This window comes from Leptidea sinapis, chromosome 20 (assembly GCF_905404315.1).
Source record: "Leptidea sinapis chromosome 20, ilLepSina1.1, whole genome shotgun sequence".
Classification (NCBI taxonomy): Eukaryota; Metazoa; Arthropoda; class Insecta; order Lepidoptera; family Pieridae; genus Leptidea; species Leptidea sinapis.
In genome coordinates this window covers 6,036,091-6,054,271 of record NC_066284.1, presented here as the reverse complement: position 1 = coordinate 6,054,271, position 18,181 = coordinate 6,036,091, and the positions used below count along the sequence as shown (strand labels likewise).

General features: G+C 34.2%; 2 protein-coding genes and 1 non-coding gene across 4 annotated transcripts; all 3 read left to right on the top strand.

Annotated features, from left to right (window-relative positions):
* The first annotated feature begins 2,698 nt into the window (after positions 1-2,698).
* On the top strand, positions 2,699-6,725 carry LOC126970303 (ATP-dependent RNA helicase p62). 2 transcript variants are annotated; one of them, XM_050816141.1, is made up of 6 exons: positions 2,699-2,780; positions 2,953-3,022; positions 3,469-4,494; positions 4,678-4,916; positions 5,663-5,841; positions 6,189-6,725. In XM_050816141.1, coding segments are annotated over exons 2-6 (1,605 nt in total). In that variant the 5' UTR covers positions 2,699-2,780; positions 2,953-3,020; the 3' UTR covers positions 6,348-6,725. The 2 variants fall into 2 exon arrangements, with proteins under 2 accessions (XP_050672098.1, XP_050672099.1); XM_050816142.1 differs by lacking the exon at positions 6,189-6,725 and adding an exon at positions 5,015-5,520 and having other exon boundaries at positions 5,663-5,782.
* Positions 5,873-6,007, top strand: LOC126970384 (small nucleolar RNA SNORA57). Its single transcript, XR_007730634.1, has one exon. It is a non-coding gene; the product is annotated as a small nucleolar RNA SNORA57 (small nucleolar RNA).
* A 4,988-nt stretch (positions 6,726-11,713) lies between the features above and the next one.
* Positions 11,714-17,413, top strand: LOC126970305 (ATP-dependent RNA helicase p62-like). Its single transcript, XM_050816146.1, has 5 exons — positions 11,714-11,918; positions 11,995-12,927; positions 14,399-14,631; positions 15,016-15,194; positions 17,200-17,413. The coding sequence occupies exons 1-5, from the start codon at positions 11,866-11,868 to the stop codon at positions 17,341-17,343; spliced, it is 1,542 nt and encodes a 513-aa protein (XP_050672103.1). The 5' UTR covers positions 11,714-11,865; the 3' UTR covers positions 17,344-17,413.
* Positions 17,414-18,181: the final 768 nt, after the last annotated feature.

Below are 18,181 nucleotides of genomic sequence, written 5' to 3'. Positions count from 1 at the left end.
TGAGTACAGTAGCTGCATCATCCACACACACCGTAAATAAATAAAATTATTATGTGAGCATATTATAAGGAATTATATATATAATGACTTTTAAGAATCTGAAGCCGAGCCTGCGGCAACAGGATCATCCTGTCACCACAAGTAGCACCCATTCACGAGCATGACGCATGAGCCAGCCATCGCCTCCCTCAACCATATTTTAGGGAAGGGCACGACCCGTCTCATGTCGCCGCCACAAGCAGAGACATGAAAGCGAGCATGACGAAGCCTGTTACGAGAACTCAAGCAAACAACAAAATAAGAATCTTAATCTACATATCATGCAATACTCACCAAATACCTCTACTTACAATTTGACAATTTTGCTTAAATTTGTAATTAATATTTAATTATTAATATCATATTTTTACTTACAGTAATAAAAAGCTCAATCGTTTACGGTAATCAAATCAAAATCACTTCATTAATGCAGGTCAAGGAAATGACTTTTCTTTTTATATCTACCGCCTTTTAGGGTTGAGCCTTAATAAGAAAAAGTGACAAGAAACTCATTATGACAATCACTAACTCACAAATCACAACCGGCCCACGTCGCCGCCACAAGCAGTGACATTTAAGCGAGAATGATGAAAATTGTCACTAGAACTCAACCAAATAACAAAAAAAGATTGTTCATCTACAAAACACCCCTACTTACAATTTGACCATTTTGCTTATAGTATAATAATTCATAATTATAAATCAAATCAATGACGTTGTACGCATATAGACATATCATTCGCAGTGTGGTAACGGAACGACAAAAGTGTGCTTAAAGACACTTTTGCCGTGTGTCAATCAAAAAGCCACTAAAGGCTTTTTGACAGTTACAAAAAGTGCTTAAATAATACATTAACGACTCAAAAAAAAAGATTTTGTAACTTTTCATGGGTAAGGTTATTTTATTTATATAAGATTCACATGCAAAACGCGTAAGTTATTTAATAAAACGAATATTTTTTTATTAATGAAGCCATTAATGGTGTCATTTGTGGCATGTGCCATATTTCGGCTTTGATTTTGTAGAACTGACGGTCTATATGTATAGAACGTCATCGGTTAAAAATTAAAGAAAAATTCTCTAAATATTTTAAAGAATTATAAATCGCGGTAATATAAATCGTGCATGTTAGCCGTAATAATGTCGACTAATTCGTCGTAATTATGTTGACTGATTTCTTATCAAAAGAACAAATTTTATATATCGTAATATTAGCTCTAATAATTCCTTGTGCGGTGTTTCCGGGACGATACGACATGGGTACCTTCAAGAAAAGCGCGTACACCTTCCTTAAAGGCCGGCAACGCTCTTGTGATTCCTCTGGTGTTGCAGGCGAGTGTGGGCGGCGGTGATCACTTAACACCAGGTGACCCGTACGCTCGTTTGTCCTCCTATTCCATAAAAAAAAAAAAAAAATGCTGTACATGAAGTCATAGAATCGTGAGATCACCAGTAGTCAGCTGATCGATGTACACATATCGTCTGGTTCTCTCGAAGACCTCATCTCGACGAACTTATATGACCTCAGTCCTCACAGAATCAATGCGCGCACGAAACTGAGAACGTCTCGCTTCTGTCATTCGGTTTTAATGAATGAGGCCAGCCTAGCGTAATAAAAAGCGATTCACTCGATTGTATGAAACGTGCAGTTATTGATAGATTGACAGATGACGCCTATAATCTTGTAAAAAGCGGATATACTACGTTTTAAGCAATTGTTCGCTTTCAAACTCAGCCGGATTTTACTTCGTTGCCATTTTCTATACTTTAATAACTACTATTTCAAACTTATGTTAATGACTGCACGTTTCATACTTAACTAAATTCCAATTTTTCAAATTCAAATATTTTTATTCAAAATAGGATATGATATTAATTATTGAAGCTCAAAAACTGAGAAGAACGGGCGCAACAAACACTAATTATCCACTCGCCATGTAATATTGTAAAATTAAACTTATCATTTAATAGCCATAGGACGGTCGTTTCATTCCCAATCTGTGGGATCATTGAGAAAGTCATGTTATGTAACTTTTACCACGCAAACTTAAAAATTCTTTTGAATATCGTTTTTTTATAAATTTGTTCTTTTGTTTTGAACATTTTCTGGGATCTTGTAAAAGCATATACATCGCTTCACAAAAGACTTACTAACTCGACTTAGCCAAATAGTAGGCATAACAAGTTTATGTTTGTTCCTCGTGTTAACAGTATAGTTGTCAATGTTTCTAGCAAATTTCTCAATGTCATTTTTCTTAGGCAGTCCCACCTCGTATTATGTAGTATTTAGATCCTTTTTCAAAGAGCCACACGCTCGATTACCCTATGGTTATTTTTATAACGCATAAGTTATTATTCTTAATTCTAATTAAATGAAACATTTGACTATAATTAGATTTAAGAATTTTGTATATAATGTATTATGGTATACCTGAATCGAAACATATATTCCTCATTTTACCCCAGAATCGTAAGCAGTTTTTTCATAAGCTAATTAAAAGTTAAAAGATTCCATAACTTTAATTTTAATCTAATTTCATTAGGATATATTATCATTATTTTAACTATATAGATAAAAAGTGAAAAATATATTGTATATGATGATAATGATTATGACATGAAAAATGACTTGGCTTTGAGGATCCAGTAGCCGAGCCATATACACAAAAAAAAACCGACAGGTCTGAAGTTTGAACTTCTATTTAATTTACAGTCTCTTTGACAGAAAGCAGTGGTCGAGGTAAGACGTTCATCATTACTATTTTCCAGCTTTTTTATAATTTTGGTTTTTTTCTTTGAAGAACCTACCTAATGAACTTCAAAATGATTATAATATTACCATTTTGCATTCCATTTTATTTAAATATTTATTATGGTGGAATATGTATAAAATGCTTATAATTTTGTTCCAGGTTGACCCTGCTTCAAAAAATATATCTTATTTTATCAAGCTAATCAAATTCTAAAATCATCATTTAAAATGTGAGTATTATGTTTCTACGAATACTGTGTCTTACTATTGCATTATTTTATATTTTGTTAACTTGGTTTATTTGCTGTTAGGTAGATCAATATTTCTAGCTTGAATTGATATACTTATTTGTCCAATTCTTGTAAACTTAATCTTATACAGGCTAAAATTACTTTCAATTGGTAATGTTTAAATATATGTCTTAAAATAATTAGTGTAATAGTAAAGGTTTATATAGTGTCCACCATTTTGTAAAAGTTGGCGTGGCGTCACCTTATTAGCTTTGTGGGTTTACCGTCTACGCATGCGTGAAATCGTGTCCGTATTGCAGTTTAATTTTGGGTGGGGCTCTTTGTCAACTTTATTTTGTTAAATCGGAAATGTAAGTCACTAAATAAGTCAGTAGGTCTTGGTTTTAGTGCCTGTGGTATTTTAACTTTACATTATTTGCGTACAGGTCCGGAAATTGGAGCAATAATAGAAGCAATGGTGGATCTAAATTTGGAGGAAAATTCAATAGCGGTGGCGGCGGCGGCAGTAGATTTGGCGGTGGTGGAAGTGGGGGCAAATTTGGTGGCGGAGGATTTGGAAACAAAAAAGAATTTACTGGTGGCCAAAATATGAGACGGCCTAATTGGGATTCCATGTCTCTACAACCATTCAATAAGGACTTCTACAATCCACCACCATCTGTACTCAATAGATCACCATATGAAGTTGAGGAATACAGAAACCAACATGAAATCACCATTAGTGGTGTAGATGTCCCAAATCCTATTCAAAAATTTGATGAAGCTAACTTTCCTGATTATGTGATGCAAGGAATTAGTAATATGGGCTACAATGACCCGACACCCATTCAAGCTCAGGGCTGGCCAATTGCTATGTCTGGCAAAAATCTTGTTGGCATTGCCCAAACCGGGTCTGGTAAAACATTGGCCTATATATTACCAGCTATAGTTCATATTAATAATCAACCGCCAGTCAGACGCGGCGATGGGCCCGTGGCACTCGTGCTAGCCCCGACACGTGAGCTGGCCCAGCAAATTCAACAGGTTGCAACTGACTTTGGCAATGCTGCATATGTAAGAAACACGTGTATATTTGGTGGGGCACCTAAGAGGGAACAAGCTCGTGATTTAGAAAGGGGTGTGGAAATTGTTATTGCCACTCCTGGTAGATTAATCGATTTCCTGGAGAAAGGTACAACAAATCTTCAACGTTGTACATACCTTGTACTTGATGAAGCCGACCGCATGTTGGACATGGGTTTTGAACCTCAAATTAGGAAAATTATTGACCAAATACGCCCAGACAGACAAACTTTGATGTGGTCTGCAACATGGCCTAAGGAAGTAAAGAAACTAGCTGAAGATTACCTTGGTGATTACATGCAAATTAATATCGGATCAATGCAATTGTCAGCAAACCACAATATTTTACAAATTGTAGACATTTGTCAAGAACATGAAAAAGAAAACAAGTAAGTTTCTCTATATTTTGATAGCCCTAATTGTGTTCAATTCTTTTATGATGACTTTACTTTCTATGAATTTTTTTTTGATTATTATTGCTAGTAAATTGCCTCTAAGAAGATCTGATTTGTATTTCATTAATTTGAAAATGTTTTCTATTTGTCAAGTACATAATAAGGAATTCTTTCTAGATTGAATACATTACTACAAGAAATTGGAGATGGCCATGATGCAGGAACTAAAATAATTATATTTGTTGAAACTAAGAGAAAAGTGGAGAATATCACACGTAATATTAGACGATATGGATGGCCTGCTGTATGTATGCATGGTGACAAAACACAACAAGAAAGAGATGATGTATTAAATCAATTCAAACAAGGCAGAGCCAGTATTCTTGTGGCCACAGATGTTGCTGCCCGTGGACTTGGTATGTTACTTCACTGAAACAGAAATCTGACCTTCATTTGTTCAAATTTTTTTCAATTGACAAATGATTAATGAATTGTTTGATTTTTATATTTTCAGAGGCACTGGCGTCTTATTGTGTTCTACTTGATTACTGTCCTAAGTTAATGGGCATGTTACTGCACTGGATATGTACCTAAGACATTTTTCTGATGCAGTTGATAGCTTAATAATAAATGCAGAATGCAATAACTCGTCTATATCATGGTGCCTCAAAGCGCCTTTCACTTTATTCGGACCCGAGGCCGGAAGCTTGATAGTTTGTCCGTGGATTGTCGGATACACTTGAAAGTTGAAGAAAACCTGGTGATGCACTAAATTCTGTTCTCAAAAATGTAACTAAATTAAATGATTAAGAAGTGCATTGTTGAAAAACTTGACCAAATATTTCAATGACTGAATGGTCAAGGGTTTTCTGTTTCGGCCACCATGGAGTTTTTAAGGGGCAAAGGATAGATTACCAAAACATCATTATTAAATTAATAATGCCCTGAAGAAGACTCCTGGGTTCTGAGTGAGAGGCAATTGTGATAATATTTTTGTACATCATTGGGTAACTCAAACATGTAAGTAATGCTATTGAGTTGCCATGCAGTACAATAATTTCTTAATACTGATACTTATACTCATTGATACTGGTTCAGATTTGAAGCAAATCTGTTTTGAGCTTATATTGAACTTGACTGAGGATTTAACATTGTTTTACAGATGTGGATGGAATTAAATATGTCATAAATTTTGATTATCCCAATTCCTCTGAGGACTACATTCACCGGATTGGTAGAACTGGAAGATCAAAATCAAAAGGAACCTCTTATGCCTTTTTTACACCTTCAAACTCTCGACAAGCTAAAGATTTGGTTTCAGTGCTTCAAGAAGCTAACCAGGTTAGTTCAGTTTAGTTGATATATTTTATTTCCTCATACCTTTGGCATGGGTACGCTCTTTAATAGCGTGACATGAATGCAAGTATGAGGTAGAATAATACAGCTACATGCCTTCGGTGTCCACATAATATTTATCTGGATCCCATCCTCAGATGCTGTCACATGTTGTTTCTACTACTAGCTGCTTTGAAAAAAATTTTTTGATCAGAGTTGAATCTTAGATCCCAAATTTTTAACCTAATACTTTAGTTTTTGTTGTTTTATTAATTCACTCAAAAATGTTGTTACAATAGGATTACACCCTCTAGTTGAAAATTATACAAATTTTTTATATTATCTGTTCTCAGATTGTAAGTCCCCAATTGCAATCAATGGCTGACAGATGTGGAGGTGGAGGTGGTGGGTGGAACAGGAACCGATATGGAGGAGGTTCTTTTAAACGGGGTGGAAACTTTGGAAGGGGTGGCAATGGAGGAGGAGCTCACCGGAGATTTAATGACTACTAAACTAGAATTTAAAATAATTTATCCATAAGAAGCAAATCCTCATAAACATTTAAGTGAATGTATCTTGTGAAATGTGTTGTAACATTTAAGTATTTGGTAGGATGTATGAACATTTTGGTTTGAAGTGTGTTATGTAGTCTTTTTTTATAGACTATTCATACACATAATTTAATTTATTTTGCTCTGTGATAATAATAATTATGGGGGTTTGCATAATTATGTAAAAGAAAAGCCTATAATTATATAGGTTTCTTGTCCTGTTTTGTGTTATTTATTTTTAAAACCAATTTAGTTCAATCTTTGTAACTTTCTATAACTAAACATTTCGATCAGACCTTTGTCATTCCACTCTGAAGTAAATAAATGATAAGCTGTATATTTCCTTGTTTTACTTGACAATATAACCATACCTTGTATTACCCATATAGTATCTTATATAGAACACCTTGAGATTATATAATCTAGCAATATTGCTAGTTTTCTTAAAATTCATTCTAGCATCTGAACATATTAAGGCTGATTTTAGTCTTACGCCGACGGCTCGCGTACCATCAGCGCTGATGTCCGAGATATATGGACTTTTAGGAAGCGTTTTTAAATAACGCGTAGCTATCAGCGCGCACGGTGGTCAGCGCTGATAGCTACGCGTCGCGCGTCGGCCTCGCGTAGCTGTCGGCGCCGACGATCGCACGAGCGCCTCTGCGTTCAGTGAGCGTTCTTGTGTCTAGCGGAGCGGACGTCGTCAGCGCGTAGTCATGGGAAATCTCGAAGTGGATACAGGTCGAGTTATCGATGAGGTACGCCTGAGGAAGATATTGTGGGATGCATCCGATCCACTCTACAAAAATAAAGATGCAAGAAACAAAGCCTGGGAGGATATTGTGGACGCATTGTTCGAAAATATTTCAGGAGAAGAAAAACAACAACTTGGTTTGTTTACTTATTTTATTATCTGAATACCTACACTACAGGACAAAGCCTTTTCAAGTTAAAATATACACGAATCTTGCCAGGGTACGCTTCCAATAGGGCTCACGAAGTACTCTGCAAAATGTTCTCGCAGAGCATGTCCAGACCTGTTCGTAGGTACAGTTGGCAAGTCCACCATACCCTCAATTGTAGGTGTGTCTTCAATACGATAACCATCTCGAATTTTTATAAAGTTATGCAATACGCAGCATGCTTTTAACTATTTTCTTTGTAACATCAAAACTCACATTAATAGGTGTATGAAACACTCTGAACTTGTTTGACATGATACCAAATGTCGATTCTATGTATCGTCTACTGCGGCTCAGTCTATAATTAAATATTTTTTTCTTGTGGGTCATATTGGAGCGTGCATATGGCTTCAGAATTTTATTTGATATTCCAAACGCACCATCACCCACAATTACATGTTCAACTGGAGTATTTGTTCCAGGCAGTGGCTTTGGCCCTGGAATATTTAAAGTGTTTTTTTCAAGGCTCTTGTATAGTGTACTGTTTTGGAATATAATCGAGTCCGAGTTTTTTCCATATGTTCCAATGTTTACATATGTAAAACAATAATCTGCATCGCACATAGCTAGTAGAACTATGGAGTAAAAATGTTAATAGTTGTAGAATATTGATCCACCACCGGTTGGATTTACGATTCGGATGTGCTTGCCATCAATAGCTCCGATGCAATTTGGAAAGTTGGTCTTTTGTAGAAAACCGTTAGCAATATTTTGCCACATATCAGGAGTATTTGATGGTATACATTCATCGTGTAGCGTTTCCCATATAATTTTACACACTTCGTCCACGATCTTACTGATTGTTGCGATTCCCATCCTAAATGAATACTGCAAATCTGTATATGTTCGACCCGTAGCAAGAAATCTAAAAAAAAGTTAAATCTAAAAAAAAAAAAAATTATTTCACTACAGGAAAACTGGTTCAACAAAGGTGGAAAACAGTCCGGGACGCGTTTTTTAGAACAAAGAACGCAATTAAAAAAACGCCCTCTGGAAGTGCTGCACCAAAATACAAAAAGTACATCTATTATGACGAATTAAGCTTCCTAGCTCCAACAGTTGAGAATGTAGTTGATGAATCACTGATTGACTCTTCCCTTCCCTCACCCTCAGTAAATATAGATAATACATTGGATAGTATGGGGACTTCAGAAAATACTCAAGATTCTGATATATTAATGCAGCAAGTTTTTTCAAACACTCAACACAGTGAGCAGGTTGACCGTGGTGTTGATTCAGCATCATCACAAAAACCTTGGTTGGAAAAGAGAAAAAGAAGGGCCCCGAAAACAAATCCAGAAAGTTCTCCATTTGAAAAAGAATTATTAACTTTATTAAGTTACCAAACCCCAGATCTTGCCGCTGACGACCTGGCTTTTTTCGCTTCTTTGGGTCCAATTTTAAAAAGTTTTGATGTAGTACAAAAGCTGGAGTTTAGATCGAGAGTGCTACGAGAAGCCATGGATATTCGAAGTTACAACAGCTCAAATAGCTCTTACTCCAACGACGCGAGAAGATATGCATCATCATACAATTATCAGACTCCAGCTTACCCAGAGTACGAAACCAACAATGCGAATCCTGGTTACTCTGGTTATCAAACAGCGAGACTTACTGATGAATAAATAATTATATGTGTTCAATTACTTATTATAATTTAATTTTTCTTTTTTATCTGTCCTTATGAAACCTTATAATAATAAATATGTTGTTCTCTTACTTTACTATAATTAAACATAATGATAAAACGAGTAAATATGTTTTTTTCTTACCTTAAAGTCACCATTAGTCGTTCAATCGGTGGTATAGGTACACGTCGTAAGCTGCAATGGACCAGTTTATCCTGTATCTTTGCCAGTAATTCGTCAAAAGTTCTAGTTGACATTCGAAAGTAATTAAAGAATTTACTTTCGTCAACCCTCAAACTGCCATATAACAAGACAGTCTCCTGCAACGGCTCTCTGCTCAAGTAATGGATGAACATAAAGTCTTCGTCGCCGCCGGTTTTTATTTTTTTGGGATAGATAATACAAAGCAGCAATAATTAATACACTGCATTTTGGTCGTCGCCTGTACAGTAAGGCGGTCAGTACGATACTAAAACGAGCCACGCTGAGCCTCAGCGCTGACAAACTACGCGCTGAGCTATGAGCGCTGACGGTGAGCGTGAGACTAAAATCAGCCTAATTGTTAATTAATTTTGTCTTACTAAATAATATTACAGTTAAGTACCTACCTACTATTGTAGGCAGCTAAGTAAGCAAATGAATTACCTACTTACTAGTTTTAGTCATATCCTGTAATCTGAGGAATTGCAGAATACTTAGATGTTCTAAATGACTATTTAACTTCAATAGTTATTAGTGACTTCAGCGCCACCTATCGAAAACCGTTATGTTGTCGTATTACTCTATAGATTGTGTTCGATTTGGAAATACGAAATAGTTTATGAAAGTGATACTAGATGACGTTAATCTAGTATTATTTGTTTCTAATTTGAGCTCAAGAAAGTTAGCCCCTCAGACTTTATTTTTTTTTATTACATCGTTATTTCGCCATTTGTTCTTGATTGTTCTCTATAAACATTTGTTTGCTCTCGATTTTTTTTTAAATTTGCAATTCATTAATATTGGTTAGGTTATGTTAGAACAGTTAAAACAACGCACGAGCCGAGCGTAGCGTGCCGCGGCAGCGGCCGGCGAGTGCCAGAACCAAATAGAAGGCGTTTCCCCCCATTTTTAATTAATTGTTTTTAAATAAACAACAAAATAACAAACAATTATTTATAGCGAACAATTAAGAACAAACTACGAACTAACGATATGCGATATTAAAAATTCAAAAATAAAAAATAAAATTTTTTTGGGGGGCTAAGTTTGATGAGCCTCTAATTTGAACATAAATGGGGTGTCCGTGGTTCAACGCCATCTATATTAGCGCCACGCTATGATGGCCGTTTTGACATTTTATTAGTGATTGGAAATGTCAATTTATTCTCGAAAAAAATATAATCAAGTCTATTAGCTTTTGTTGCAAGTAGGTAGTACCTGATTAAAAAGGTTTAATAAAACAAAAATATTAATGTTTACTTAATATATTTGAACGAACTGAATATTGGAATGAAAATGAATATCATACTTTATATGCACATAAGAAACATATGAATACAAAAAAAGGCCAGATTTACTCAGATTTGTCTATACTCCTATTTTCATAGTCATCACTGCTATCATCACCTAGATTAATTATAAGTTCGTTTTCTAAAATATCTATTTTCACATCTCTTTCATAATCGTCCCTTATTAATTTAACAGTTCTATTCACAACCTTTTCCCGGTCTCCTTTAGTCACACGTTCACAAGCTTCTTCTAATATTTTTAGCATTTTTATTGTGGTAAATGGGGGTTCTGTATTGTGTCTTGCAGAATATCCCTTAATTTGAGCCCACATCAACTCAATTGCATTATATTCACAATGGTAAGGCGGTAGCGGTAGGTAATGGTAATGACGTATCGGATCTTGGTTGGTTTGTTTTCTTTTAAAAGACGTACTAATTCCGCTTTTAACATAATATTTATGTTCGCATCTACGCCATTTTTTTAAGCTATGCGACGATGTCAGCTTTCTTTTGGGGTTGGGCAGGTGGCTTGTCAATTTGCATCGAGTGGTATGGAGCGTTGTCCATATATATAATAGATGGTTCAGGGAGGCTACACAACATTGAGGTAAACCATTCAGTAAACTTTTCTCCATTCTTCATGCAAAAGCCATGAGAGAACCTTCGACAAACCCGTCGATGGTATGTATATATAATGATAAATACATGTGAATAGAAACAACAAATAACACAATATATTTCCTGATTAGAGTTCTGACTGAAGTATATTTTAACAGGCTAAGTGATTTTATGAAATTATAATGTTATGTTTAATTCATTTATATTCCCAATCGTCTGTTGAGTATGTGACATTATGATATCGATTTAATTCCGTGAGGGGGTGTCACAATAATTTTTGATATAAAAGAGTGGCAGTGAGTTTCTTGCTACTTCTTCTCATTAGCTCAACCCTTTACGAAGTAGCGGTAAATCCAATAAGAAAAATATTTTTTTGACATTCATAAGTGTCATTTCCGTGACCTACATGAATAAAGTTAGATTTGATTTGATTTGAATAGTAAGTAGTATGACAGCACCTAAGACTACTCGTCAAAACTGTTGCTGTGTCATTATTATAAGGCCTAATTGAACGTAGTGCTTAAATTCTCTTTGGGCTTAATGCTTCGATATTCGATCGATGCTTGTGTATTCTTTTGAACGTAGTGTTTAAATTCTCTTTGTAGAAAACTTGGGGAAATATTTTACTTTTTTGTGCAGTGCTAGTGATTAGAGTGAATACTGTGCAATATTGTGTAGCTGTTTAGTTTTACTATACTGTGTAGGAGCTTTCAATTGTGGATTTTAATTAATATTTTGATCGTAATTCGTTGATTTTGAATGTGTTGAATTTTATTCAGTAATGGCTTTTAATTTATTTAAAAACATATTAAAACAAAGGAATTTGTCGCTAGTGTTAGTATTTCTAATAATTCTTTCTAATATAACTCTAATAAATTAATATTTCATATGCGTTTGTTTTTTACTGCAGGGTATATTCTGGTGTAAAACAATTATCAACTGCACCTCTACAAAAAAGTAGTCGACATGCAAGCCGAATTTATAACCTGAAAAATAATGAGGCAATATTATTGTCACCTAAAGTGATCCTCAATGAATATAATAAACATTGTTATTCCACAAATGTTGCTCCAAGTACAGACGAGGAATATATTAATGAACACAACATAACAATTATTGGAAAAAACGTTCCCAGTCCATTTAGAGATATTGATACAAGTGGGTTTCCAGATTACATTAAAAACTTTCTGAAATTACATGGTATTACAAATCCTACTGTTATACAATCTCAAGGATGGCCTGTCGCCTTAGAAGGCAATAATTTTGTAGGTATTGCACAAACTGGTACTGGTAAAACATTGGCATTCCTGTTACCAGCAGTAGTTCACTTGAAAGAAAAAGAAGCTAAAAGAGGTAGAGGCCCCAGGGTTTTAGTTTTAGCTCCTACTAGAGAACTGGCTAGGCAAATAGAAAAGGTAGCAAAGCAATTTGAGACATCATTGAATATTCGTTGTCTATGTGTGTATGGGGGAGCAAATAGATCAGTGCAAGCAAAGGAACTTAGATCTGGAATAGATATCTTAATAGCTACACCAGGCAGGCTAAATGACTTCATTGACAGTAAGGAAACAAGTCTATCCAGATGTACTTATGTTGTATTGGATGAGGCTGATAGAATGTTGGATATGGGATTTGAGCCACAAATAAGGAAGGCATTAGAAGGTGTTCCTCTTGAAAGGCAAATATTGATGTTCTCAGCTACATGGCCCAAGGAAGTACAATATCTTGCAAAAGATTACCTGGGTGAATTCATTCAAGTGAACGTTGGCTCAACTGATTTAACGGCCAATCATAATATCACACAGCATGTCCACATTGTGGAACATCATTCTAAAATGGACAAGTATGTATTTTTCATAACTACTTACATGAAAATTATTTTTTATAGTTTCTACCATATATATTAGAATAGTGTAGGTAACTAAGTATAAGATCACTAACTATGTTCTTGCAACCGTCAAGGAATCACAACATTTAATTTACTAGTATACTCATCACATTGATTTAGAAATACAAGTAAATCTCTTTTTATATATTGTAGTACTGATTTAGCATTAATTTTAATTGTTTTCTCTATATAAAAAACAAGAATTACACAAATTTAATTTGAAAACAAAATTTATGAAAATTGAGGGATTCACACCCATGACTTCACTCTCACTCTCATTCAGTGTGAGCACTCTTCCATAGACCCAACGATTCAAGTGACATAAAGTTCATAAATCTGTCAACAATGTCTTCTTCAACACTCGGGTTGTTGATTTGTATAAATAATAATTTGTTTGTTTGTAGGAGAAGTGAGGGTTCTCACTTTAAATAATAACAAATTGTGTAAAAACAATATTTGTGTAATATAATATGAATGTTAGATATATAGAATTGAGATCATGTAATGGAATGTTATTACAGCAGCCCATACAGTTTTGTAACACAACACGAGTATGCCCACCTTTGCAGTATGCAGGCATATGACTCATTTGTTACAGAAGTCATGTCAACACTTATTGAGTAGAATCCAGTTGATAAATATTGGCATTCATCAACTGTACATATTGATAGTACATTACATTTAGTATGTGAAGTTGTATACTTATTTATAAAGTCTTAAGCCCTTAAGGTAGAAATCATAGAAGATAAGCCTCTAAATGTGGTATTATTGAGAAAGTCTCTAATGTTGTACATTGTTTTGTCCAGTTTATCTGTGGTTACAGTCCTTGTGTGTCTATTTCCCTGTATGTATATTTACGAAATATGTATCTTTGACAAACAACATGACCATTTATTTACAAAAGCAAGAGATATTTATCTGAGAAATACAAGAAATGGTGACAGACTGGTGATTGCACACAAATTTCATAATGCAGACTACGGAAAATGTAGCTATGTCATGTGTATAAAAATATTTAATAAACTCCCTCCAAGCTTACATGTATTACCCGTCCAACAATTTAAAAGGATCTTCTTACATGGCTTATAGATAAATGTTTTTATTCCATAAATGAAATGTTGACACATTAGATTAAATTAAATTGACTTTAAAATATATATTAATTCTAGTCTTTAAATAATGACAGGTCATTTAAATTAATATAGAGTTTATTAATGTTAAATCAATTATAATAATAACTACAATTTTGTTAATAATAATTTTGCATGCCAGAAATGGCTGATAACATTGATACATTAAAACTATTTGCAGCCATTGTTACATGTTTTCTAGCAAAATAAAGGATTTATTTATTATTTGTATGCTTATCTTAATTTACATTAAAAATAAATTTAATAAATCTGTAATCTCATTGTAATAATTACAGGTTCAAAGAAATCATGCATGCAGTATCAGGGGATGGTTTTGGTAAAATCCTAGTGTTTACAAACACAAAGAGATTTGTTGATAACTTAGAATTGACACTAAAGAGAAATGGTTGGCCTGCTGTTGGAATACATGGTGACAAGACACAGTATCAGAGAGATGTCATCATCAATAAATTCCGAAGTGGTAGGACTAACATACTTGTTGCCACAGATGTTGCCGCTAGAGGATTAGGTATGTAGTAGCCCTAACACTTAATTTAGTAGGCAGCAGGCTTTGGGCATAATGTTAGCTACATACAGTCTCTTTCACATTTAGAGATTTATGTGTATTTGTAACAATTTATTTTACCTGTACTAATGTGATTTTAAATCTATATTATCAATTTATGTAATTAGAACTAGAAATTAATTTAAAATTACACCTGTTGGAGTGAGCACTAGGTAGGTAGTGAGGGTTGGACTATCACTTGTCCAGGTTACCACCAATAGCCTTTTGAAAGAGGCCTATGCCATCTATAAGAGTTCTTATACACACCAAATTAAGAAACTATTGAATTTTATTTATGCCATGGGGCGTAATATGGTGAAATAATCATGTGAATAATTATCATTACAGATGTTGATGGCATAACACACGTAATAAACTATGATTTCCCACAAACATCTGAGGATTACATTCATCGGATTGGGCGCACTGGCCGTTCTCAAAACAAGGGCACTTCACATACAATACTGACCAGTGATGATGGAAGGAATGCTAAAAGCTTATTAGCAGTTCTCAAAGAAGCAAATCAGGTATTAAATACATTTAAATCATTCATTTATTCATTTAGGTGCTTCCCCAAGCAAACAAAAACCTTGAACATTTTGTTCCCTTTCTGCCTCACCCAGGGGCATGCATTGGTTTTCCAGCAAGGTAGGCATGAAGATCAAACTAGTTGTAGTTGTGCTTTAGTTGGAAAAATTAAACTCTTCAAAAATGACATATAGAGTCCGCTTTTTTATAAGCTTCAGAATATGTTAATTGCAATCACTGTGTAGTTTTTTCATACATTTATGATGTTGCATAAATTTAACATTGATTTCACGATAACTAATAATATAATGATGTGATATTGTATTGTGTCATATTTCTTGAGTCAAATGATCCAATGTGAACTCTAATTATTGTATTATTATGTATTTGAATCATTTGTAGCTTCAAAAACAACTTTAATCTCAATCCATATCATTTTCAAACTTATGAACTCAAAATAGAAATTACACTGTACAATTGGTCTACTTATCATTCAAAATTATAAAATATATTTTTCTACATATTATTGTAAGTAGGTCTAATATTTAGTAGGTACTAATGATATAAATTCGCTTACCACTGTTTTTGCGGTGTTCTTCATGTTGTTACTTGTAGGTATTGTATAGTAATAACAATCAACGACAAATTTTCATTATCACAGATATCTCAAGTAATATTTTTATTTTTGTTCGAATGCAAACTGTGTACCATAACTGGCACACTGTAATTTCTCTATTATAATTGAATAACCTAATACCTATTTTTAACACACAACACACAGCAACTTCATTTATTTTATTTCATTGTGCAAACAGTAAACACAAAATCAATGAGCAATTAAAGAAAAAACAAAATGGCACTTTGCAGCAGAGCGAAACAGGTTATAATCCACTGCCCATGGGAGCGAGTGAGGCAGATATGGGAATGTTGGTTATTTTTCACCTCGGGAGTCGCTACATAATTCATTAAGATTTAGGCGATGGGTCAATAATAGGCCAGTAGGCTAGCTTACCTTACGCTGGTAAATTGGGAAGTCATGTTTTAGTAACATTTGATATGTAAACAGCACACCTTCTTCTGTAGTCGTATAACTTTCGACGAACACTTTTTCTAAATAATTGCTATGTAAGGGAGCCGCTTCTAATAGGCGTTTCTAAACTGTGCCTACCTTAGATTTAGCGTAAGGTAAAATGTACAGCGTGGGTGATTAGTGGAAGTTTGGTTATAGAATAATAGAACCAAATTAAACTTAATAACTATGACACTAGTGCTATATAATTTTGATTTAGGTTTTTATTGAGGTAAGCCATGCCTCTTTGCTTATATTGAATGCACGCCCCTGGCCTCACCTCTAAAAAAAATACAAGTAAAAGTCATAGACGTTAAAATTCCCAGACACAGCTTACATTAAATTTATTATTTAACAGTTAATAAGGTTTATTGGCATAATTAAAAGCTGAATGGTGTTGAGCTTAAGAAAGTTCACCATTTTAAGTACCTTGGACACTATGTCACCGAAGACCTCGAAGACCAAATGGATATTGAGAGGGAACACAGAGCACTGGCGGTGAGGAGTAATATGCTGGCTCGCAGGTTTGCTCGATGTAGCAGTGAGGTAAAGATAACGCTTTTCAAAGCATATTGTCAAACCTTTTATACGAGCAGCCTGTGGGTCAGATATACTCAAAGAAGGTTTAGTTCCTTTCGCGTTCAGTACAACAATGGTTTCAGGCAGCTCAGGTCTGTGGCACTCTATTTTAAATTGGTGTTAGTTTTTGATGTTCAATAAGTGATTTTGAATAAAAATATTTTAATATGAATTTCTTTTTGTGGCCAGTACGCGCAATAATTATCTACAACAAGAAAAAATAATTTAAATTAACCTTTTTGATTTTTTGTTAAATTAAAATAAACTCCATGTGCCGTGGCCGTGGGACAACCTGTATATCATTACGATGTCGAAATATTGACGTAAATATTAACTACTTTTTGCATAAATTGTAGGAAATACCTCAAGAACTGGAAGATCTGGCGCGTGACTTTGATCATACAAAGGAAATACAGCGTAAGTCAAAGCAGCAAAATAGGGGTTTCAACTTCAGAAATACAAGAAAGTTTGGTAATTTTCATAGAAAAAGTTTTTACTAGCTATGATGTAGTTGTAGATTTTAATATTGAAACTGTTTGATGTACTGTGATATAAAATGGTTTAGTTGAATGTAATTTGTTTTATTGTATCCCACCCTCTGATCTGATCTTAACCCTCACTCTTAGTTTACTTATCCAATCAATTTCACCCAGTACTTGTATTTATATATACAGAAAATATACCTAGATAAAAGATATATATATATCAAGATAGATAAAAGATTTGTGAGATTCTTAAGCCAAATTCGATCTCCCATATGAATCATATGATTGCACTTGCAGGCGACTACACATATTGCCTTTGCAACTAAGAAGATAATATATTTTGCTGATATTTCTAATAACGTAATTCTCAATGACAACGTTGATGGTCCTGAACTATTATCTCAGTAATTTTCTTTATAGCTTATCAACGGCAACATAACAAAAATAATAGTAGTGTGTAGTAATATAATATGTAAATGGCAATTACAATTTACAACCTAGATTAAAATATAATCTTATACTTTTACTAGCCGTTCCCGCCCGCTTCGGCGAATTTTACAAGGAAGGATAAACTATCTAGGATAAATTTCGCATCCAATGGTGGTAGTTTCATGTCGATACGATCAGTGGTTTAGGCGTGATTAAGCCTCAAACAAATATCATTTTCATTATATATATATAATATAATAATCTATATAGATTATTATATATTGGTCTGTCGATACACTAATTCTTGTCAATTTGTTAGTTCGTGCTGTAAGTTTACCTATATGAAATAAATTAAACATAAAATTTTAGAGGTTTAGTAGTTGGAGGCTGCCTTGCATAGGACGGCCGCTCGATGGGTAGGGCT